This window comes from Phyllobates terribilis, unplaced genomic scaffold, assembly GCF_046119375.1.
Source record: "Phyllobates terribilis strain yellow unplaced genomic scaffold, ASM4611937v1 Scaffold_2__4_contigs__length_985480577, whole genome shotgun sequence".
Taxonomy (NCBI): Eukaryota; Metazoa; Chordata; class Amphibia; order Anura; family Dendrobatidae; genus Phyllobates; species Phyllobates terribilis.
The window spans coordinates 108,148,899-108,174,215 of NW_027362762.1; the positions used below are offsets into that span (position 1 = coordinate 108,148,899).

Sequence of the window (25,317 nt, forward strand, 5' to 3'; positions counted from 1 at the left end):
GCTAGATTAAACAGTGCACCCATGTGAAAAGAAAATTATTATTACACAGTAACAGATCGAGAGTATATACATTATACAATTGCATCTGTGCAAGCAGGTCTAAGACAAGCGCTGTGTCTACAGAGCAGGGAACGCAAAGAGTCTGTGCCCTTGGCCACCAACCGAGGATCCGCTGCTGGGGTCCGGCTCTAACACAACAATGTGCACCGAAGGTCCAAACGTGCCAATTATTCTTTTGTTAATCACTCACAAATAATATGTACATATAATAAATAAAAAAAATATACAGTACAGACCAAAAGTTTGGACACACCTCCTCATTTATACATTTTTCTGTATTTTCATGACTATGAAAATTGTACATTCACACTGAAGGCATCAAAACTATGAATTAACACATGTGGAATTATATACTTAGCAAAAAAGTGTGAAACAACTGAAAATATGTCTTATATTCTAGGTTCTTCAAAGTAGCCACCTTTTGCTTTGATGACTGCTTTGCACACTTTTATTCAAAATTGAAGGCATACTGAACCAGCATGGCTACCACAGCATCTTGCAGCGGCATGCTATTCCATCCGGTTTGCGTTTAGTTGGACCATCATTTATTTTTCAACAGGACATTGACCCCAAACACACCTCCAGGCTGTGTAAAGGCTATCTGACCAAGAGGGAGAGTGATGGAGTGCTACTCCAGATGACCTGGTCTCCACAGTCACCAGACCTGAACCCAATCGAGATGGTTTGGGGTGAGCTGGACCGCAGAGTGAAGGCAAAAGGGCCAACAAGTGCTAAGCATCTCTGGGAACTCCTTCAAGATTGTTGGAAGACCATTTCCGGTGACTACCTCTTGAAGCTCATCAAGAGAATGCCAAGAGTGTGTAAAGCAGTCATCAAAGCAAAAGGTGGCTACTTTGAAGAACCTAGAATATAAGACATATTTTCAGTTGTTTCACACTTTTTTGTTAAGTATATAATTCCACATGTGTTAATTCATAGTTTTGATGCCTTCAGTGTGAATGTACAATTTTCAAAGTCATGAAAATACAGAAAAATCTTTAAATGAGAAGGTGTGTCCAAGCTTTTGGTCTGTACTGTATATATATATATATATATATTTATACACATATGCGCACACACACATATATACACACATACATGAACACACATTTGAACAGATTTTTTTTTCTTTTATAAATTATTTACAAATACAGTATATATATTAGATTTAGAGATTACCTTAAAACCAACACACAGGCAGCCACCAGTGAGTAGGCCAGAAGTGTCCCAATGGACATTAAATCCACCAAGTCTTTTAAATCGAACAAAAAAGCCATCAAAGCTAAAAGACATGAAAATAAATTATTATAGACAAGGGGGAAGAAAATAATTTTCCATGTTCTAAATATGTAATAATCAGCACAGAAATGTCCTGGTTTGTTCCACATAATTTCTATTTTTTATCATTTTATTGTGAATTATTTTAAGCACAAAATATGAAGATTAGTAAAAGGACTATAATACCATAAGCTTCATCATCACAAGGACTATGAATACCAACATACAAGGAACTCAGCCAAGTACCGCACTGTAATGCCCAAATAGGAGGTGTAGTACATTAGGCAATACTAAAAATATCTCCTGGAGGGCTCGTCATATTCTGAGATCCCCAATCGTTAAAAATCTGCTTGTAAATCACAACCAGTGACCTCCATCTGCTTTATGATCACAAAAAATCATGTGGAAGGCTGGGGCATGTATTCACCTGACTAAAGGCCAATTTGGTCTGTAGGGATTATTAAAAAAAAAATCCTTAAGGCCGGGTTCACAGGGCTGAAAGTTATGGTCCAAGTATGAATCGTGAAGTCCAATCCGGCCACGGGTCTACACTGTGTTCCAAATTATTATGCAAATAATATTTTTCAGATTTTCCCAAATTACCTATATGAATTGCAGTCATTGTAATTTTCCAGTCAAATAACTATTAGAGTACAATTGAAAGGTTTTTGTACAAACTGCCTATGATAACAGTATATTTTTAAAAAAATAAAAAACTCAAACTGCACTCAAAATGCATGTTCCAAATTATTATGCACAGCAGAGTTTTCAACCTTTTCATTTTAATAAAGAACAAAAAAATGTTCATTTTTGAAATTATAAGCATTAGCAGGTTATTACAAACTGAAATCAAACAGTTTTCAACTCAAAACTTTATTCTAGGTGATGTTACATTTGCACATAGGACCCCTTGTTCAAAAGGAGCTTCTGAACTCTCTCGTCCATTGAATTTGTCAGGTTTTGGATGGTTTCTGCTTTAATTGTTTTGCATGAGGACAGAATACCCTCCCAGAGCTGTTGCTTAGATGTGAACTGCCTCCCGCCATCATAGACACTACTTTTGATGATGCTCCAGAGGTTCTCAATGGGGTTGAGGTCAGGGGAGCATGGGGGCCACACCATAAGTTTGTCCCCTTTTATGCTCATAGCAGCCAGAGATGCAGATGTGTTATGTGCAGCATGAGACGGGGCATTATCATGCATGAAAATGATCTTGCTGCGGAATGCACGGTTCTTCTTCTTGAACCATGGAAGGAAGTGCTGTTTGAGAAGCTCAACATACATTATGGAGTTCATCTTTACCCCTTCAGGGATCCTAAAAGGGCCGACAATCTCTCTCCCCATGATTCCAGCCCAAAACATTACTCCACCTCCTCCTTGTTAGCGCCGTAGCCGTGTTTGCCTGGGGTGTCCATCAACCAGCCATCCTCCACTCCATCCATCTGGACCATCGAGATCATTTCATGCATGATAATGCCCCGTCTCATGCTGCACATAACACATCTGCATCTCTGGCTGCTATGGGCATAAAAGGGGACAAACTTATGGTGTGGCCCCCATGCTCCCCTGACCTCAACCCCATTGAGAACCTCTGGAGCATCATCAAAAGGAGTGTCTATGATGGCGGGAGGCAGTTCACATCTAAGCAACAGCTCTGGGAGGGTATTCTGTCCTCATGCAAAACAATTAAAGCAGAAACCATCCAAAACCTGACAAATTCAATGGACGAGATAGTTCAGAAGCTCCTTTCGAACAAGCGGTCCTATGTGCAAATGTAACATCACCTAGAATAAAGTTTTGAGTTGAAAACTGTTTGATTTCAGTTTGTAATAACCTGCTAATGCTTATAATTTCAAAAATGACCATTTTTTTGTTCTTTATTAAAATGAAAGGGCTGAAAACTCTGCTGTGCATAATAATTTGGAACATGCATTTTGAGTGCAGTTTGAGTTTTTTATGTTTTTAAAAATATACTGTTATCATAGGCAGTTTGTACAAAAACCTTTCAATTGTACTCTAATAGTTATTTGACTGGAAAATTACAATGACTGCAATTCATATAGGTAATTTGGGAAAATCTGAGAAAATATTATTTGCATAATAATTTGGAACACAGTGTATTGCCCTGAACTCTACAGCCTCTTAATTCTTATGAGCTTCTTGAGATTAGGTTGAGACCCATGGCCATTCCAGACATCGCAGAGTGTACTCAGACCATTAATGTCTGATATGTGAAACCAGTAAAGAAATGATATAAAATAATTCAGAAATTTGAAAGAGGAGATACATCTCATCCTAGCATCCAACCTAAAACAGCCCAAATGCAGAAAAACTGGCTACATTTTTTTTTATTTTCCTACCTTATTTTTTAGGTCCTATCATATTATGGATATGCTATGTATGGGTCCATCATCCAGAGCTATATTGGAGTATATAGGCCCATAGAATATCTTTGCGCACCAACAATTTCATATGGTGGTTGTAGCATTTCCAAATGAAATATTTCAAGGGGAGAATAGATAAATTGCCTATGGGCCTGTAAATGGACTTGTAGGGACTCCAAGCACCGCCGTACAGGCTATGTGCAACCCCTCTTTTGGAGCCATGTGCACGAGGCAATGGAGTATGTTCCCACAAGTGCTTTTCCTTTGTGGATTTTCCTTCTTGAATTTCTTGAGGAACATCCATAGTGTATTACAGTAGTAGCAGAACAGATCAGATGTTATCAAATCTCACCAACATCTGCTGAAAAACTTAGTGCGGAAAATAACCTGAGGATCATATTCAAGAGCATCTCTACATATCGTGCCGATTTTCTTCACAGGTATCGCCTCTTTTGGTGAGGTGATATCACCCTTTTTGGTGAGATGATCTCACCCCTTTTGGTGAGGTGATATCACCCTTTTTGGTGAGATGATCTCACCCCTTTTGGTGAGGTGATATCATCCCTGTTGGTGAGGTGATATCGCCCCTTTTGATGAGTTGATATCGCCCCTTTTGATGAGTTGATATCGCCCCTTTTGATGAGTTGATATCGCTCCTTTTGATGAGGTGATATCGCCCCTTTTGGTGAGGTGATATCATCCCTTTTGGTGAGGTGATATCGCCCCTTTTGATGAGTTGATATCGCCCCTTTTGATGAGTTGATATCGCTCCTTTTGATGAGGTGATATCGCCCCTTTTGGTGAGGTGATATCATCCCTTTTGGTGAGGTGATATTGCCCCTTTAGGTGAGGTGATATCGCCCCTTTTGATGAGTTGATATCGCCCCTTTTGATGAGGTGATATCATCCCTTTTGGTGAGGTGATATCATCCCTTTTGGTGAGGTGATATTGCCCCTTTTGGTGAGGTGATATCGCCCCTTTTGATGAGTTGATATCGCCCCTTTTGATGAGTTGATATCGCCCCTTTTGATGAGTTGATATTGCTCCTTTTGATGAGGTGATATCGCCCCTTTTGGTGAGGTGATATCATCCCTTTTGGTGAGGTGATATCGCCCCTTTTGGTGAGGTGATATCGCCCCTTTTGATGAGTTGATATCGCCCCTTTTGATGAGTTGATATCGCCCCTTTTGATGAGTTGATATCGCTCCTTTTGATGAGGTGATATCGCCCCTTTTGATGAGTTGATATCGCCCCTTTTGATGAGTTGATATTGCTCCTTTTGATGAGGTGATATCGCCCCTTTTGGTGAGGTGATATCATCCCTTTTGGTGAGGTGATATTGCCCCTTTTGGTGAGGTGATATCGCCCCTTTTGGTGAGGTGATATCGCCCCTTTTGATGAGTTGATATCGCCCCTTTTGATGAGTTGATATCGCCCCTTTTGATGAGTTGATATCGCCCCTTTTGATGAGTTGATATCGCCCCTTTTGATGAGTTGATATCGCTCCTTTTGGTGAGGTGATATCATCCCTTTTGGTGAGGTGATATTGCCCCTTTTGGTGAGGTGATATCGCCCCTTTTGATGAGTTGATATCGCCCCTTTTGATGAGTTGATATCGCCCCTTTTGATGAGTTGATATCGCCCCTTTTGATGAGTTGATATCGCCCCTTTTGATGAGTTGATATCGCCCCTTTTGATGAGGTTATATCGCCCCTTTTCGATGTAATACATTGTGGATTTAGCTGCTGATCCACATTTTTGTTTTTCTGCCAATACTTCCCTTATGGCCTTACCCTACGGACTTAGTCCATTTTACCAAGAGCCGAAAACACAGCAGATTTTTTGTCTGAATGTTCTGGATAGAAAATCTACTGTGATTTACGGGAGCATAATTGTAGAGGAGATTTTGACACGGTGCAAAAATTTTTGCAATGTAAAATCTACGGCAGGGTTAATTTATAAATTTAAGTTCAGTGTCACTTCGGATTTTACCCTCTGTGGATTTTACTGAATTTTCCATGCAGTGGAAATGCCACAAGGGAATATACCCGTTGAGTTATCGATATCCAAAAATCTGAATATTTGCAGGAATGTAGTCAAAAAAGTGACAGCTGAGGATTCCATAAGGGATGAACTGCTGACAGTAAAAAATGTCCCCTCTATATGATCTCACACTGGTAACAATAAAGTATTTAATCAGATTACCAACTGCAACGTTACAAACTTATCAGTGTAGTCCAGGTGGCACATTGCACCAGGGAGTATGTACGTCCACACATGACCGTACCTGCGACTGCTCCGGAGGACACGGTGGCTATTACTGGAGTTTTGCTCTTTTCACTGACTCTGGCTAAAACTTTAAATAGCAGCCCATCATCTGCCATGGCATAAATCACTCGAGGCATGGGGAACATGGAACCCAGGAGACTATAGAAAAGGAAAAAGGTAAAGTATAAGTCCAAATACCAACTCAACATTGGACGATTGCATGAAGAAATTACAAAAAAATGAAGAAATTACAAGATAAAGAAATATATTATATATGTAGTAATAGAAAAATATAAATAAATAGATTTCTCCAAAATTTGTAAAGAAAAAGAATCCACAGAAAACTATAAAAAAAACACAACAGCTAAGAATTAAGGCTGCAATAATTTTCTCAATTTTACACTAAAGCATATAGCAGTTTTATCAGACCGGCCCTGTAATCTTCCTCTAGGGGCTATTAGAGATAAGCGAATCAATTTGTGTCAAAATTTTCAGGAATTTGCTGAACCTGGAAAATTTGAAGAATATACGATTTGTGAAAATCACCTAAATTGGCGACCCTATTTTACACATTGCAGAAGACTGCGTCAGCCAGAAAGGATTCACATGACCTCAGAATTGGCCAGGTAGGCTTCCCTATAATGCCCTGATGCTTCACATCATATGGTCTAGTGCAGTCAAGAGGGACTATCGTATGTATAAAATCAGAAGAAGGAAACATAGCTGCCATTTTAGGGTGAATCTAGATAGTGAGAAGACGTCATTGCTCACATCTTAGCAAGGGATGGGAGAGAAAGAAAACACTGAAGAAACTGTATAGATAGTGTGTGACAGCACAGTAGTGAAGATTAGTGTGTGAGGAAAAGGGAATTATACAGATTTAATTGATAGGGAGAGGGCGATTTCTTGAGGAACATCCATAGTGTATTACAGTAGTAGCAGAACAGATCAGATGTTATCAAATCTCACCAACATCTGCTGAAAAACTTAGTGCGGAAAATAACCTGAGGATCATATTCAAGAACATCTCTACATATCGTACCGATTTTCTTCACAGGTATCGCCTCTTTTGGTGAGGTAATATCACCCTTTTTGGTGAGATGATCTCACCCCTTTTGGTGAGGTGATATCACCCTTTTTGGTGAGATGATCTCACCCCTTTTGGTGAGGTGATATCATCCCTGTTGGTGAGGTGATATTGCCCCTTTTGGTGAGGTGATATCGCCCCTTTTGATGAGTTGATATCGCCCCTTTTGATGAGTTGATATCGCTCCTTTTAATGAGGTGATATCGCCCCTTTTGGTGAGGTGATATCATCCCTTTTGGTGAGGTGATATTACCCCTTTAGGTGAGGTGATATCGCCCCTTTTGATGAGTTGATATCGCCCCTTTTGATGAGGTGATATCATCCCTTTTGGTGAGGTGATATCATCCCTTTTGGTGAGGTGATATTGCCCCTTTTGGTGAGGTGATATCGCCCCTTTTGATAAGTTGATATCGCCCCTTTTGATGAGTTGATATCGCCCCTTTTGATGAGTTGATATCGCTCCTTTTGATGAGTTGATATCGCTCCTTTTGATGAGGTGATATCGCCCCTTTTGGTGAGGTGATATAATCCCTTTTGGTGAGGTGATAGGGGAGTCACTGACTGAGGGAAAGACAGTCTGTTCTAGCCAACTGGAGGCATTGAAGTATTTTCAATTTGCAGCAAAATTCGGTAAAGCTTGCAAATTTGAATTTCCAAAGATTTACTAATCTTTAAGGGCTACACTATGGGCTATGTAGGTATAACACAAGGAAGATCATAAAACAGACCGAGCGTTTCCACTACCATACTTCTCCAGTGCAATGAATAAGATGGGTACCAATCAGTCAAGAGGCCCTGAGATAGGAGGGGCCAAAATAAAGTAAAGGAAAACGGTCTGACATTCTGATTATTGCCATCTTCTAAGTGTACACTTTGTACCAACACCAAAATCTACCTGGTAGAAAGCGCACATAATGATCCCACAGCAACAGCATATTTAGCACCGGACCATCCCACATAATTGAAAGCCACGGGCAATGGACTGTTTTTATCCAGAAGATAATAAGGCATCATGAGTGTGAGTGCTGCAGACACCCCAAAGTACGCCACAAAACAGATGAGGAGAGACGCCACAATGCCAATGGGAATCGCTTTCTGGGGATTCTTGACTTCTTCACCTAAAATAAAAATAATACATGGTTAGAAATCCAGTAACATCACATACAGAAATTAATTTTCAGAAATAAACCAGCATACAGCCATACCGGTGGTGGCAATGCAGTCAAAGCCAACAAAGGCGTAGAAGCAGGTAGCAGCTCCAGAGAGGACTCCGGCAAAACCATATGGCATGAATCCACCAGCACCATAATCCCAAGTGTTCTCCTCTGTAACACTGAAATGAGGGAAAAAAAAAACCTTGTGAGTTACGTAACTAGACAAATCCAGTTTATTTTAAATCGGCTAAATCAAAGTTAATGTGAATAAGCAAAAATCATAGAGACTATATATAACAGTGTCCAACAACTATCTTTACTGTGATTGCTACTTTGGTGTGGATTAATTTCTGAATTCTGATTTAGTGACTACAAAGTCCAAATTTCCTGCATTACAGTAGCTTAAAATGGTAAAATTATACTGTCTGCAGCCACCACTAGAGGGAGCTCAGCAGCTAACTGCATGCAGGTTTTTTTTATAGCTTTTAACATTACACTCCCTCTAGTGGTGGTCTCAGGGGGATATAAGATTATTATTTAAAGGGCTTATACTGGAGCTAAAAAATGTGTAAGGATTGTAGTACATACAGTACAGACCAAAAGTTTGGACACACCTTCTCATTTAAATATTTTTCTGTATTTTCATGACTATGAAAATTGTACATTCACACTGAAGGCATCAAAACTATGAATTAACACATGTGGAATTATATACTTAACAAAAAAGTGTGAAACAACTGAAAATATGTCTTATATTCTAGGTTCTTCAAAGTAGCCACCTTTTGCTTTGATGACTGCTTTGCACACTCTTGGCATTCTCTTGATGAGCTTCAAGAGGTAGTCACTGGAAATGGTCTTCCTACAATCTTGAAGGAGTTCCCAGAGATGCTTAGCACTTGTTGGTCCTTTTGCCTTCACTCTGCGGTCCAGCTCACCCCAAACCATCTCGATTGGGTTCAGGTCTGGGGACTGTGGAGGCCAGGTCATCTGGCGTAGCACCCCATCACTCTCCTTCTGGGTCAAATAGCCCTTACACAGCCTGGAGGTGTGTTTGGGGTCATTGTCCTGTTGAAAAATGAATGATGGTCCAACTAAACGCAAACCGGATGGAATAGCATGCCGCTGCAAGATGCTGTGGTAGCCATGCTGGTTCAGTATGCCTTCAATTTTGAATAAATCCCCAACAGTGTCACCAGCAAAGCACCCCCACACCGTCACACCTCTTCCTCCATGCTTCACGGTGGGAACCAGGCATGTAGAGTCCATCCGTTCACCTTTTCTGCATCACACAAAGACATGGTGGTTGGAACCAAAGATCTCAAATTTGGACTCATCAGACAAAAGCACAGATTTCCACTGGTCTAATGTCCATTCCTTGTGTTCTTTCGCCCAAACAAGTCTCTTCTGCTTGTTGCCTGTCCTTAGCAGTGGTTTCCTAGCAGCTATTTTACCATGAAGGCCTGCTGCACAAAGTCTCCTCTTAACAGTTGTTGTAGAGATGTGTCTGCTGCTAGTACTCTGTGTGGCATTGACCTGGTCTCTAATCTGAGCTGCTGTTAACCTGCGATTTCTGAGGCTGGTGACTCGAATAAAGTTATCCTCAGAGGTGATTCTTGGTCTTCCTTTTCTGGGGCGGTCCTCATGTGAGCCAGTTTCTTTGTAGCGCTTGATGGTTTTTCCAACTGCACTTGGTGACACTTTCAAAGTTTTCCCAATTTTTCGGACTGACTGACCTTAATTTCTTAAAGTAATGATGGCCACTCGTTTTTTCTTTGCTTAGCTGCTTTTTTCTTGCCATAATACAAATTCTAACAGTCTATTCAGTAGGACTATCAGCTGTGTATCCACTAGACTTCTGCACAAGACAACTGATGGTCCCAACCCCCTTTATAAGGCAAGAAATCCCACTTATTAAACCTGACAGGGCACACCTGTGAAGTGAAAACCATTTCCGGTGACTACCTCTTGAAGCTTATCAAGAGAATGCCAACAGTGTGCAAAGCAGTCATCAAAGCAAAAGATGGCTACTTTGAAGAACCTAGAATATAAGACATATTTTCAGTTGTTTCACACTTTTTTGTTAATGCCACATGTGTTAATTCATAGTTTTGATGCCTTCAGTGTGAATGTACATTTTTCATAGTCATGAAAATACAGAAAAATCTTTAAATGAGAAGGTGTGTCCAAACTTTTGATCTGTACTGTACATCAACATGACCACACTGCAGTCAAACATTAGCCTTGTACATATAAGACATGAGAATGCACAGACTCTTATTGCTACACAAAAGTAAAGTTTAGGCTAAGAGGACACTTTTTTACCCAAACTTAAAAAACTCAAGTAAGGCTGTGATGTTCATACATGTTCAGCCATACTTGCTCTTTTTTATTTTTGAGTAGTGGTACAGAAGCTGGGACCACCCTACTAATATCGTGAATAAAGTGTTGCCAAGACTTGGTCATTTGTCATCCACATCCCATAAGAGGAGGTTGAGCCTCAGTGACATTCAATAGTTATGATTATCCCTTAACTGATTGACTTTGGCACACGGGGGAAATGTCAGCACTGGGAGATTATTGAAAGGAGCTTACACAAACATTCAAAACTTCACACTCGTACGACACCCGACACCGGACGGATCATTAGAAATGGTATCCACATTCACTAAGTGCATAGCTGCTCCGCATATGACCCACTCATTGGACATCGAGGACAAAAGCCGACAGCTTCCAGAACGTACTTCTCTGAAGACACATTGGCGGTCTTATTGAAGTCATGATCCGAGAGCTGCCAGTTCTTAATGGATCCTTTCACAAATCCAGATACGATAACAAAAGCCAGGACCAGCACATTGACACATGTGAAGACCTTGTTGACCATGGCCGATTCTTTCACTCCAATGGATAAAAGAGCTGAGGAAGAACGAAGAAAATGATGATGAAGCCCTGAAGTTCCAATGAAAGCATTTAGTAACGAGGCTGTAGCCTTCAGCCCTTCGATCTGCTATGGATATAAGGGACATGCATACATCGCAAGTGTCTACGGCTCAGTAATACATATAGAGACTTTGTGTTAATTTACCCTCAGTTGTGAGGATAAAAGGAATTAAAAGGTTACAAAACTTCAAGTGAAATAAGGCTCTTTAGTTCCTCCTGACCTCCTGCTACGCATGAATAGCATGTAGATAGTGGACAGTGGTGGCCTCTACGATGGTGGCGCTCACGTTATTTACCCACATAACTACTTCTCAAGCTGTGCCCTGGGCACATGTACAGGTATTACAATCTCCAGTTTCTGCACATCAGCTGGATGCATTCATCCAAGGGTAAATCACGTGAGCGCTACCATCTCAGTTGCTTTGGACACCGAGACTGCCGCCATCCACTATTTACCCACAATATCCCACTGTGGAAAGGAATGAGTAGATTGAGTTTTCTGTGGGAGAGAACACCAAATTATGGCATTTTAATAATGTTATTAGAAAGTGGCCAAGGATCAATAAGGGCACAAGCTCGTTTCAGCCCCATTAGGGATATTTCGCATCAATTTTTGTGACGGTTAGGACTCGTGAACACAACCAGTTACGTCTGATGAGTTCTATGTGTGGTGTTCACGGATAGCACTAGTACCTATGTTATTCTATGGGGCTGAGCACGTGTCCGATATTCAGAGAAATGTCCAATATTCAGAGATATGTCTGATTTTGATCGGAGTATCGGATCAAAATCAGCAATGCAAGTCTATGGATCCGTGAAAAATATTGGACCGGGCTCGGATGACATCCAAGTGCAGTACAATTTTCACAGACTGACAGAATGGAGAAGGTGAAGAAGAAACTTTTATTTTTCTTCTCCACGTATGAGAAAAACTGATGCCACTCTAATCAAAATAATCAAATTGCTTTTCTCAGATGTCACCCGAGTGCGGTCTGAATTTTTTTCATGGACCCATAAACTTGCATTGCCAGTTTTGATCTGACACTCGGATCAAAATCGGACATATTTCAGATTTTTTCCTCGGACCAAGTAATCGGATATGTGCACAACTTCACAGAATATCATGGGTACGAGTGAGTGATATACGTGAAAACCATGGATAGCACTCGTCCGATATAATCGGTCGTGTGCATGAGACCTTACAGTCATCTAAATGTTGTTTGCAGAAATCCATGCACTTGCTGCAGAAACCATCCTGTACACATGGATTGTAGGGATTTTCAACTTCCTGTAACAAATCTGCCATGTGTGACTATACACTGAGACTAGCTTCACACAAAGTTTTTTGGAGGTGGAAAAAAAATCAAACAAGTGGCCATGGTCACACGGAGTGGTTTTGGAGTGGAAACTCTCAGAATCCTCCTTAAAAATGTAAAATTCATCAAACATTTGAAGATTCTGCTCAGTTTCTACTCTGAAAACTCAGCAACAAGTGTGCACATAGACAGTATTTCAAGAGAAATCCACTTCAGGATTTTTGGTGTTTTTTTTCCCTAAAATGGTTTTAAAGGTTATGAGCACACAGTGTCTTGCAAGAGTCCCATAAAGGAAACATAATGCACAGCGATGTCAAAACAACATTGCTGTGCACACATTCCAACTTATATCACTTTTTTACCAGCTTCAGAGTTCAGAAACTCTAAAGTAATAAGAAGATGTGACTAGCTCATTCTTTGGGCATTTTTTGGGTCGGCCATTCTCTATATTTCACACTGTAGGGTAAAAGACACAGATGGCAGAGCCACCACAAGAACGGCAGCAAAGACACTGGAATTTTTCGAAGCGGCTTCTAGAAGATGCCATGTGCACATAGTCTTAAAGCATTTTTGAGAGCTTTTGGTCGCACTGAGTTTTGCAGCCTTTTGACTTGACAGTTTCTTCTAAGAAGAAGCAGCCTCAAAGAAGAGACATTCCACTTTGTTTGACCCGTGGCAAGATCTTCCAAACTTTACTGAATGAAGAGGAGAGTGGATTTTCTATTAAATTGTGGAAGAGTATGTGGCTTAAATGTTTTTTTAGGAGGTTTTTCGTGCAGATTCTCATCAAAATCTTTCTAAAAAGATGAATGTGAACATAGCCTAAAGTTATATGTATGCACTGTGACTGGTTGCAGGTCTCCCGACCTGAACTCAACAGCTTCATATATATCTATGAGGCTGTCAAGTTCCTGCACTACAGAATTTCTTATATGAAACTTACCTGTCAACACCACGATGAGGATGACAGAGAACAGATCTGGATACTTGGCCAGTACACCTGGCATATTCATGGCAAAATGCTGTTCACAAAAACTCTCAATATGTTTGCCAATCAGTTCGTCAAAGGTCGCACTCCAAGCGCGAGCCACACTTGAGGTCCCTTAAAAACAAAGGGGGAAATATTACAAGGGCAAATCCATCTTATTGTCACCCGCATTTGCCAAAAACAGAGATGACTAAGAAATGTTAATGGGAAATGTTCTTGAGCTTTAGCTTTGCTAGATGTGAACTTGAGGATCAGGATGTGGTATAGTGTGTACACGGTCATACGCTGAACATCTTGGGTATTTATTCCTGCAAATTTCTTGATATTTCAGAAGAATCATTGGCATTCAGATATTGTGGGAGAAAGAACTGTTTTACTTGGGTTGTTCAGTAACTATTATCTGTATCACTACAACATTGAGGATAACACACAAACTAAAGAGGTCACATAGTACAGTATTAGCAAACTAACAATTAACACAGCGCCATCAGCTGAACACGGTCTTCTCCAACATAAGCCTGCAGCTGTTGCATACTTCAACAACTCACAACCAGGTAATCATCTCCTGGGAGAAATTATTTTGCTGAATTTTTGTGAATTGAATCTCCAAAGTTTTAGACTTGGCATGAATTAAATTAATTAAGAATTGATTTGTTCGTCTATAGTTTTGATAAATGTGGCCCATTTAGTATATACACAATGAGAGAGTCATAGCCTATATGGGGTGCAGAGGTCAAAGTGGCCCAGGGCCTTTGGAGCCAATGGGGTCCAAGGGCCCCAACAGTAAGACCCACACTGATCTAACAATTTTCAGCCTATCCAGTAAATATTATGGCCAACTTACCGATAACATATGACAAAATTAAATTCCATCCTGTTATAAAAGCCAAGAATTCCCCAACCGTGACATAACTGTACAGATAGGCAGAGCCAGTTTTTGGAACTCTTGCACCGAATTCTCCATAGCATAATCCAGCAAGAACAGAAGCAAGAGCAGCAATGAGGAAGCAGAGAACGATAGCAGGTCCAGCATTTTCTCGTGCCACAGCTCCGGCTAAGACATATACCCCGGCACCAAGAGTACTGCCCACTCCCAGAGCCACTAAGTCAAAGGTGTTGAGACATCGTGCAAATCTGCTCTCCTTAGAGTCAGATCCCACGACCTTACGGCGAAACAGTTGCTGTCCAAAACCGAGAAGAACGTTGCAGCTCATTTTGATCTGAAAAACAAAAAGCGAAGCATGTAATGACCAATACCGTATACGACTAGTATGAATTGCTAAGAATACACAGAATACTTTCTTCTTCAGGAAATCTAGATTTTGAATAAGGCTGATCATACGAACAATCCCACCAGCAACATGAGAGGCAAAACTGAGCACTCAAAAAAACAAACAAAACAAAGTGGACTTCCAAGAAGTGGTACAAGACAGGTCACATTTTCAGTGGACTATAGTCTGTCGCCAGCCATTGGAAGCAATACTTTGCTAAAATTTTGTGTTTATGGCCAGCTTGAAAATTAGGCAATCAATTCATCACAAGGGCATGAGACAGGTGTAGCCCCATAACCTTTCTCCCACAGGAACCAGAACTATAGCACTATGGGAGGTGTAACCTCACCCACTGGCCATCTAGCACTTAGATTAGTGTTTCCCAAACTCCAGTCCTCACGGCCCCACACAGACCATGTTTTTAAGATTTCCTTAGTATTTCACAGGTGTGAAAGAACCTGTGGCAACTTCTGATGCCTTGATAATTATTCCATCACTGGTGCAATGCTAAGGAAATCCTGAAAAGATGATCTGTTGGGGGCCATGAGGACTGGAGTTTGGGAAACACTGACTTAGATCATGTTCAGACAGGCTTTTTGAGGTGTTTGAAAATACTACAATTTCTTTCTGGGGAGTTTTTTGAGGAATTTTTCTTTTCGTACAGCAGTTTTGAAAAGATTTGGAAGCGTTTTCGTCTTTTTTGTAGCCTTTTGATTTGCCAGATTCTAGTTTGGAGCAGATTTCGTATAGATCTGCTTCAAAAAAGTAACATGCACTTTTTTCTCCCACCAGGCATTTTTCAAAACCTCTTCAGAATCTCTGTGTGCACATAGACTAAAGCCTACCATACAGATTAGTTGGCCATACACATTTGTCTATCAGCAATCTCGACCATCTTTTTCTTATACAGGAGCGCTCATTCAGCCGAGCGCTCCTGTATTCTCAACAAGAGAGTCATCACCAGACATGTCTGGTGGGATCTTATCTCCAGGAGACAATATGATTGGGCATACCAAGTTAATAAGTAATAAATTGTCCAGGGCTCCCATACGCATTAGAGCATCGACTGAATCCATCGATATCGGTGGATGCGGCCAACATTACTCTAATGTGTATGGGAGGTTTAGACAGAAAATGTAGAGACAAACAAGACCCTTTGGTTTTAGCCTGTGAAGTATGGGGGCACCCACTTATGTAGGATTTGTGTCTGGTATTTTGGTATAGTGCTTTTCCTGGGAAAGGCTGTTAAAGGGATTGTCCAGGACTTAATTTTTTATTTACTACAGGCCTAAGACCTAACAAGCTGGTGGTTGCTACTTACCTGTCTGTTGTGCCTGGTGCTGATCTTTCCCGGCACAGAGTAGTCACAGACCGCTCCTGTCGGCAATTCAGCGGCCTCCACCAATGTCACGTTAACAGAGCAGAGGCTTCTCTTCTGCTCTGCTGTGTTGACAGGATTGGACAGCCGACGTCAACACAGCAGTCCAGGAAGAAGAAGAACTGCTCTGTTGACATGGAGCAGCTGAATCACCAGCAAGAGCGGCAGTTGGTGACTGCTCTGGGCCGGCGCCGGGTAGAACAGACAGGTAGTTGCATCTGTTAACAGCAACCTGCCAGTTAGTTTTTAGGCCCATAGTAAAAAAAAATACAACAGTCCTGGAAAACCCCTTTAAATCAAGAAGAAAAAAAAATAAAATGATCTATATAGTCACTATATACAATAAGAACACAAATCTACCTATCTAACGTGACAATTCTCAGTAACTGAGAAGAACAGGTTAGTTCAGTTTTTAAAGTAATATAGTTGTCACATACAGGTAGGTGGAGATGTAAATCTGAAAAGCAGAAGTCAAGCCCAAAAAGCAAACATGAAACATGCTCCAGAAGCTCCAAGGATTAATCATTTAACTTGTGCAAGTCAGTAAACAATCAAATCTGCCGTATTCCAAGGAGAAAGGAACTAGCTTACCGATGAAAACTAGTCCTACGGCGAAGGTGACTGCCAACCAAGTATGAAGATATGTCAAATAAAGTAATCTCCCATCTCTGGCACATTCTCACAGCAGTATTACAGAACCCACAGAAGTCTATAGCGCCCCACTGGACTTCCGAATGCTTCTAATATCAGATTGTGTCTTATGTTCTGTTACTGTATTAAGGACTAAGGGTCAAATTCATCATTTGTAGTTATTTTTTCAAATCACTTTCCTTTTCTGACTTATGATTTTCACTGACGCTTTTTCGCCAAATTCATCTAAATAGTGCTGTGCTGGATCTGTATTATTTTGGATCTCAGAGTTTCTCCACTAATTTTTTATTGGGTTCGATTGTTTTTGTTTTGAACCTTTCGCATTGCTTCTGCCATCATAAGTGATGGAATTGCTGACGGAAGTTCTGAACGAAATTCCAGACGGCAGCGAGAACGCAGAGGATTTCAATGCTTTCCATCTCTTTCCCAAAATGAATGCACACTATAGGAGTTTATACATTTACTTCACTATTCAAAGCCTGATTAATCCAGATCATGACCTGTGTTTCATAAAGTATAGAAAAGTAAGAAAATGCCGCCAGTAGGCAATAAATCACATCTTGCCACTGCTTATAAAAGCGATAACATATTAATGCATGGATCACACCATAAGTAAAGTCTCTTTCAGACAACCATTTATAATTACATTAATTGCTTTTTTCAAAGAAGACAGCCGGTATGAAGGGTCATAACTATAGTGGTGCAGGGGTTGCGACTGCACCCGGATTCTGGAGCCTAGAGGGTCCTAAAGGTCCCTTTGACATATTTAAGAAGAAAAATAGTATTAAATTTATCCCTAATCGTGATGGGCCCTGTTTGTGAGATTTTGTATTAGAGCCCAAGAGCTTCTAGTTACACTACTGCAAAAGAATGTAAAAATCGGTCACAGAACATCGGGTTTAGACAAAGGGATGATCCTCTCAAAGAGGCGGTCTGCTGAAGAGGCTTCACTGTGTGCTGTTGGCAGGAGAGTGTCTTTACTCTGTAGAGTTCATGGATGTACACAAATAACTCGGCTCCTGTTAAGCTCAGATTACTATTTCCTTCAGTCACTTCCTCTTTGCAGCTATCGTAGCTCTGAACTTACAGGTCATTCATGAATGGGATAACTCTGAGAGATATTACTATTGTAACACGATATCCGCAAAGGAATCCATTCTAAGATGCATTGTTTAGAGCCTGTGGGTGCGGGAGCCTCAGGGGGGTACGTGTCATGTCTTTAGGAGGTCCTGGCACAGCATCTTCTTCACTAATCTACTCGTATATTACTCCACCGACCAAATACGCACACAGAACACACATAGTAAATACTATCTGCTGGCTGTATGTCACTCCTGACGTCACAGAATGTAAACTAGCGGCACAAATCTTACCCAAGTCAACAAGTTAAGCCGCATCACTAATCTAATGCTGCTAATGTTAATCTGCCAATTGGCAGAAGATACAAAAACTGCGCAGCTTTGGCATCGATCATGTAGACATATAGGGATCATCGATTTGGTATGTAATGGAACAGAACTGGATTTTTTATTTATCACTATGATCAAAGTAGTCGATAAACTCAGAAATATATTCACACTCGATTTGAGCCTGTGGAAGTTCTACCATCAAGGTAGCTGGTTCCTTAACGTGGTTGTCACATGAACAAAGTACATTTTAATTCATATATTTGTAATAAGAAGAAGTTCCACAATTGGATGTGTTTTAAAAAAATGTTCCTGTGCTGAGATAATCTTATAAATGTGTCCCTTCTGTGTACTGTGTAATGGCTGTGTTTAACCATACAGAACTGCTCCAGTTCATAGTCAGCATATACTACAGCTTCTGGCCAGGGGGAAGCATAAGTTGCTTATGATAAATGAGTATACAGATGACACAGCAGGAGCTCCCAGCTGCTGCTTTCAGAGTTAACACATTTCGATGTTTGTTTTATCACAGGAGTGAGTGTTTCTGACACGTCACCAGTCCTGTGATAAAATCATAAATCAAGTCATTGACACATAGGAGCTCCATAGGCTGATAAACTTATGTCACGGTCTTGCTTTATGATGTGCTCACAGGACTGGTGAGTGCTAGAGACCAGGCAGAAACTCTCATTCCTGTGATAGCTCAGACAGGGAAATGTATTACTTTAGAAAGCAGCAGTTGTGAGCTTCTGTTGTTTCATCTGTATACTCACTTATCATAATTGACTTATGCTTCCCACCCCCCATCAGAAGCTGTATGTGCTGACCATGAACTGGAGCAGCTCTGCATGGTAAGACACAACAAATTACAGTATACAGCAAAGGCACATTTATAAGATTATCTCTGCACCAAACTATTTTTTAACACATCCAGTTATGGAACTTATTATCTTTCCAAAATCTGTTAATTAAAATGTATTTTGTTTGGGGGGGAAACCCCTTTAAGCTCTGACTGCTTCTTAAAGGGAAGCCAGCATCAAAAATGCTGTATTGTTTTAATACGATTTTGAATTAAATGTATTGTTAAATGTTTTGGACAATTTTGTTTTCCTATCAAAATCTTTACTAAATATTAAAAAAGAAAATAGAAATCTTACAATTTTCACACAGATCACTGCTTTCTCCAGCATGATGGATCTCCATATCACAAGGAAAAAGTGATAAATAAGTGGCTCGGTGAACAAAATATTGAAATTTTGGGTCCACAGCAGGAAACTCCCCAGATCTCAATCCCAATGAAAACCAGTGGTCACAGAAATTGTGAAAAGCTCCAAGCACTGATGAGACAATAATGGGCGGTAATCTGTCAGGATTTGCCCCAGAATCTGATATCCAGCTACCAGGACGAAGGGCAGAAGTCTGAAGAAATAAGGGTCAATGCTGTAAATATTGTGTCTTAACATAAACTTGATGTATTTGTCAATGAAAGTTCAAAAACTTCTGAAACACTGATATTTCAGTAACCATCGAAATATCGGACTAAATGGTCTAAAAACAGCGAAGCAGCAAACTCTGTGAAAAGTTTTGGCCATGCCACACGGCCAGGATTCGGCAAGCTGCAATGCTTGCCAAAAATTTGCACTGAGCCGAACAACCTCTGAACGTGGAAACATACCCTAAAACTTCTCACTTTTCATTAATTCAACCTGGAGTCTCCACTCTATTATCTCTAGCACGGGGCATGTGAGATGATACCATAAGAGAACAGCGGAGCGCTGCTAGAGAAGTTTTTAATATTTTTTCTAGTCCTCCCGCTATTGTGGCATTTAGCCGACCAACAAAACTAATATTTTCCTTCATGTTGTTCTTTAAGCAACTATAATAATGTCATGCTGTTTCAATGGATGCTTTCCACATCTAAAAATATTTGCAGCTTTTTTGTGAAATATTATGTGTTCCAGTCGCATCCCAGGGTGGAATTTTACAGCTTACCAAAGTAATTAGATGGCGACCAAGGCCACGCAGCGCACAGAAGGGAGTATCTGCTCCAACATTGTCTAAACAATTCATTAACTTTTTAGCAGAGGTGACATACAGCAAGTAACGGGAGATCAAATCTTCATATTAATGTCAACAGAACGGGCAATTCAAGAGAAATCGGAACATGTTTACACACACACACAATACAGAACACTACTTTGGGAACTGGGCACTATCTACATGAGACGTAAGTGGATATCTATATTTACCAAGATATTATTTGTGTAAAAAATTATTCCAAAAAAATCTATTGCAGCCTACACACAAGGGAAATTTATCTAATCCAGCATAAATTGGATTACACAGACGCCAGATCATCCCTCCCCCTATAATACTCTCACGTCCAAACCCTACAAATAACATTTGAAAATAACTTCTTTTTTTTATTATGCCAATGTTCAGTCAGATGTGTGTGGTCCACATAACCATCAAACCTGGTCTCATGTACCATGGCTGTGGGAAGGAATGGCTTTTTAGGTATGTTCTGTCCATATGGCCGGAATATGTTTAGATGGATGTAGCCCAACCAAAGGATGGACAATAGTCTCTTCGATCAGATCTTCTATACAAAGGATAAACCACACAGTAAAGCAGGGGTGAAAAAAGGTACAATGGAGCACTATTAAAGGGAACCCATCACATGTTTTTTGCAGCCTGAACCAGAGACAGTTTCCTCCTTTACAAACATGTAATGGAAGCATGGTCAGGGAAGAAGTGGCCAGTCCAAGTGGTATGTTCTTGCCAGCTTCTCCATGTCTGCTGTGTGACTCGTGCTGAGTGGGTGAGGAGAAGTATTCAGGGAACTTGGGCTGGTCACCTCATCCCAGGTCATGCTTTCATTACATGGTTGTAATGGAACCAGTCTCACGATTCGTGCTGCCCAGACCGTGGTCAGCAAGACTCAGTGAAAAGTTCCCTTTAAATGCCAACAACCAGAACCGGCCATTAAACTACCGTAAAGTTGGCTAAACCCATCAATTAATCGGTTGGGATCCTCCTGACCCTACCCTGACAGATGATGTCAGGTTGAAAAAAGGATCAGCTAGAAGGTGTCGGTCACCAGTTTACTCTACTCATCCGATACAGGACTCATGCATACTAGATGTGAGCATTTGTGTGGGAGGTTTGGAGACATAAATGTTGACCTAACGAGCATTTCAACGACTATAATGTTTATTGACTCCTCTAAGAAATCACTTTCAGGCCTGACAGACATAACATAATGGAAGGAGGTGCTCGGAAACCTTTGACCCGTCCCACCGTTGTAATAGAGCGAGAAGTCCTTCACAGCCCTAAGGCCTCATAGCATCTGATATTTTGGGTAAATAGAAAGTTATAGGTAGAAAAATATCCTGATTGTAGATTTCCACAAAGGGAGTCTATCAGCAGAAAAAGACAGCTCAAACCAAGCATAGTCGCTTGGTGGACCATGACATTGTCAAACAATTCAGTGCACCTTTCCGCATACTTGTTTCTCCATCCCCCTCTTCTTTGTTTGACAGCTCTAACTGAAGCCATCAAAGGACAGAGATAGATGGAAAACAAGTTCAGTGCACCTTTCCACCTACTTGTTTGAGCTGTCAAACAAGAAAGAGGGGGATGGAGATAGCTGGGAAATGAGTAGGTTAGAAGGCGCACTGAATGGTTTGGAAATGCAATGGTGCACCGAGCGTTTGAACAGTCATCTTTGTGCTGATAGAGTCCCTTTAAAGTAATATATAACAATCAGTTTGTAGATAATACAGTCAGACTTGTTAAAATCCGAGCATGTAGCACAAATTTTTGTGAATTACCATCTATTAACAGACAATCGTAATTAAGTTTTTTGCAGGGATAAACTTTAACAGGACATAGGAGACAAAAATCTACAGCCACTGAAAGTTTATACCCCTATCAGTTACTAATATTTGACACATCTCTGGAACAATGGTTTACTAAAGGTTCTGCTGCTTAGGGTGCTTACACATTGCGTTTAGTACAGGCTTGGTGGCCCCGTTGGGGCATATGTCCGAACCCCTCGCAAAACGGGATTCGCACGTATGTGCCGATGGGGCCATAGATTATAATGGTGCCGGCAGAGCGAATGTGCACTCTGCCGTGCATAATTTTTGGGCGTGTATGCCTTCTGGAGGCGGACAATCGGACCCCACCAATCTCGTTTTGGGGGGTTGGGGGTGTTCGGACATATGCCCCGATAGTGCCGCCGAGCGTGTACTAAAAGCAATGTGAAAGCACCCTTAGAAGAAAACTCTCTTTTTGTCCTTCATACACATAAGTAACCCCAGAGACCTTGGGAATGTTCTTCATGCCAAGAATTTGTATTTTTTAAAAGACAAAGACATATTGTCCGGGATTAAACTAGAGTTGACCATGAATGCAGAGAACTGTAACAGATTCTTCTAAATGTTATGATTATAGATAGTACTAAAAATCAAGTATAACATACAGATATTAACATCAGACAGTAACTCATGAACAGTGGCTTGCGAAAGTATTCACCTTCCTTGGTTTTTTACATTACAACCTGTGTTTAAATATTTTTGTAATCCGATTTGTGTGTGATGCATCAGCACTAAATAGCCTAAGTTGGTGAAGTAAAGTGAAAAAAATATAGGCAAAAACTTACATTTATGGGATAAAATAAATAAAAATTGGCAGGTACATATGTATTCACCCCTTTTGCTATGAAGACCCTAAAAATTTCTGGCGCAAGAAATTACCTTCATAAGTCACACGCTTAGTGAAAGGAAGTCCACCTGTGTTCAATCTAAGTGTCACATGTCTGTCAGTACATACACACCTTTTCTGAAAGGCCACAGAGGCTGCAACACCATTAAGCAAGAGGCAGCGCTAACCAAACAACACCATGAAGACCAAGGCGATCTCCAAACAAGTCAGGGACAAAGTTGTTGAAAGGTACAAGTCAGGGTTGGGTTATAAAAAAAAATATCCCAATCTCTGATGATCCCCTGGAGCACCATCAAATCCATTATCATCAAATGGAAAGAACATGGCACCACAACAAACCTGCCAAGAGAGGGCCGCCCACCAAAACTTCCAGTCCGGGCAAGGAGGGCATTAATCATAGAGGCAGCACAGAGACCAAAAGTAACCCTGAAGGAACTGCAGAGTTCCCAAGCAGAGACTGAAGCATCTGTCCATATGACCACAATAAGCTGTACACTCCATAGAGGTGGTCTTTATGGAAGAGTGGCCAGAAAAAAAGCCTTTACTTACACACAAAAATTGTAAGGCTTGCTTTGAGTTTGCCAAAAAACATGTGGGAGACTCCCCAAATGTATGGAGGGAGGTGCTGTGGTCAGATGAGACCAAAATGTTACTTATTGGTCACCAAGGTAAACACTATGTCTGGCACCAAACCAACACAGCTCATCACGCCAAGAACATCATCCCCACAGTGAAACATGGTGGTGACAACATCATGTTGTGGGGATGTTTTTCTGCAGCAGGGACAGGGAAAATGGTCAGAGTCAAAGGGAAGGTGGATGGTGCGAAATACTGTACAGGTATGTTCTTGAGCAAAACCTGTTTCAGTCTGTCAGTGATTTGAGACTGGGGCGGACATTCCAACAAGACAATAACCCAAAGCATACTGCTAAAACAACACTCGAGTGGTTTAAGGGGAAACAGGTAAATGTTTTGGAGTGGCCTAGTAAAAACCCAGACCTTAATCCAATTGAGAATCTGTGGTCAGACTTGAAGATTGCTGTTCACCAGAGGAAACCATCTAATTTGAAGGAGCTGGAGCAGTTTTGCCTTGCGGAATGGGCAAAAATCATAGTGGCGAGATGTGGAAAGCTCATAGACTTATTCAAAGCGACTTGCAGCTGTAATTGCCACAAAGGGAGGCTCTACAAAGTAATGACTGTTACAGATCCGGTTGGTGGAACCTCTGTGCTGCGGTGCAAGGAAAGACCAGAGGGGCGTAACTAGGTATCAACTCGGACTGACCAAGGTCGCACGGCGGCTCAATCGACTTCGTGAACCAGGGAAGGACCGAGCAGAGGGACCAGGTGCTACTCTGGACCAGTCATTGTATGAGAGCAGGTGACTCCCACGGGTCAGAAGGCAGGGACTGACCGGTACAGCAGATGAGCACGGCAGGCAGGCTGACGGGTGATCCGGGAAGATGGACTGGCAGACACCACGGGTAACTGGCAGGAGCCTCTAGGTAGGCTGCCTGGTAGGCACGGCAGGTAACTGGTACGTTCTCCGGGTAGGCAGGTAAGCCTGGCCCATAGACAGACTGGCGGGTTTGGACTGTAGGCAGACCGTTGGGCTGGAGGGTGTACTTGGCTGGCAGAGACAGGTAGACAGGCTGGCGGGCTGGACTGGTAGTCAGGCTGGCGGACTGGACTGGTAGTCAGGCTGACGGACTGGACTGGTAGTCAGGCTGACGGACTGGACTGGTAGTCAGGCTGACCGACTGGACTGGTAGTCAGGCTGACCGACTGGACTGGTAGTCAGGCTGACCGACTGGACTGGTAGTCAGGCTAGCAGCGGGACCTGAGGGCGGAAGCAGAGTTTAGAACACAGAGCTACAACCTTGCACGGGCACCTCCATTTTGGAGGAGGTACCTTTTATATGAGAGGTCCTCCGGCCATTGGCTGGGGACTCCTTAGGACGGCGCGCGCGGCCCCTTTAAGAGCGAGGGAGCGCGCGCGCGCCCTAAGCATAGTGCTCGGGAAGCTGCGCGCGCCGGCAGCAGCAGCAGGGGGGCCGGAAGACGCCGGGCCAGGAGCGCGGCGGTAAGGGAGACGGTGTCTCTGGCTTTCAGGGGGCAGAGACGCCGATGCTACAATGACTTTAGAGGGGGGAGTGAATAGTTATGCACACTGAAGTTTTCAGTTATTTTGTCCTATTTGTTGTTTGCTTTACAATAAAAAGATAACCAGTGTAGGCATGTTCATTACATGAACTAATGCAAACCCTCAAAAAAATCTGTGAAATTCCAGGTTATGAGGTAGCAAAACACAAAAAATGCCGAGGGGGGGGGGTAAATACTTTCACAAGCCACTGTACAATATTATGTGTAGGCATGATATATCCGGTCTGAAACTAAATCAAACCAGAATT

At 41.5% G+C, this 25,317-nt stretch overlaps 1 protein-coding gene across 1 annotated transcript in view; it reads right to left on the reverse strand.

The window, feature by feature from the left end:
• Positions 1 to 25,317, reverse strand: part of SLC7A1 (solute carrier family 7 member 1) — a 50,303-nt gene that overhangs the window by 10,457 nt on the left and 14,529 nt on the right. The window contains exons 2-8 of the mRNA XM_073662486.1: positions 14,318 to 14,693; positions 13,429 to 13,587; positions 10,974 to 11,145; positions 8,284 to 8,411; positions 7,974 to 8,196; positions 6,011 to 6,150; positions 1,240 to 1,342 (exon numbers count right to left, since the gene is read on the reverse strand). Of these exons, the coding sequence (XP_073518587.1) occupies positions 1,240 to 1,342; positions 6,011 to 6,150; positions 7,974 to 8,196; positions 8,284 to 8,411; positions 10,974 to 11,145; positions 13,429 to 13,587; positions 14,318 to 14,687 (1,295 nt within the window). The 5' untranslated portion in view covers positions 14,688 to 14,693. The remainder of the gene's footprint in view (positions 1 to 1,239; positions 1,343 to 6,010; positions 6,151 to 7,973; positions 8,197 to 8,283; positions 8,412 to 10,973; positions 11,146 to 13,428; positions 13,588 to 14,317; positions 14,694 to 25,317) is intronic.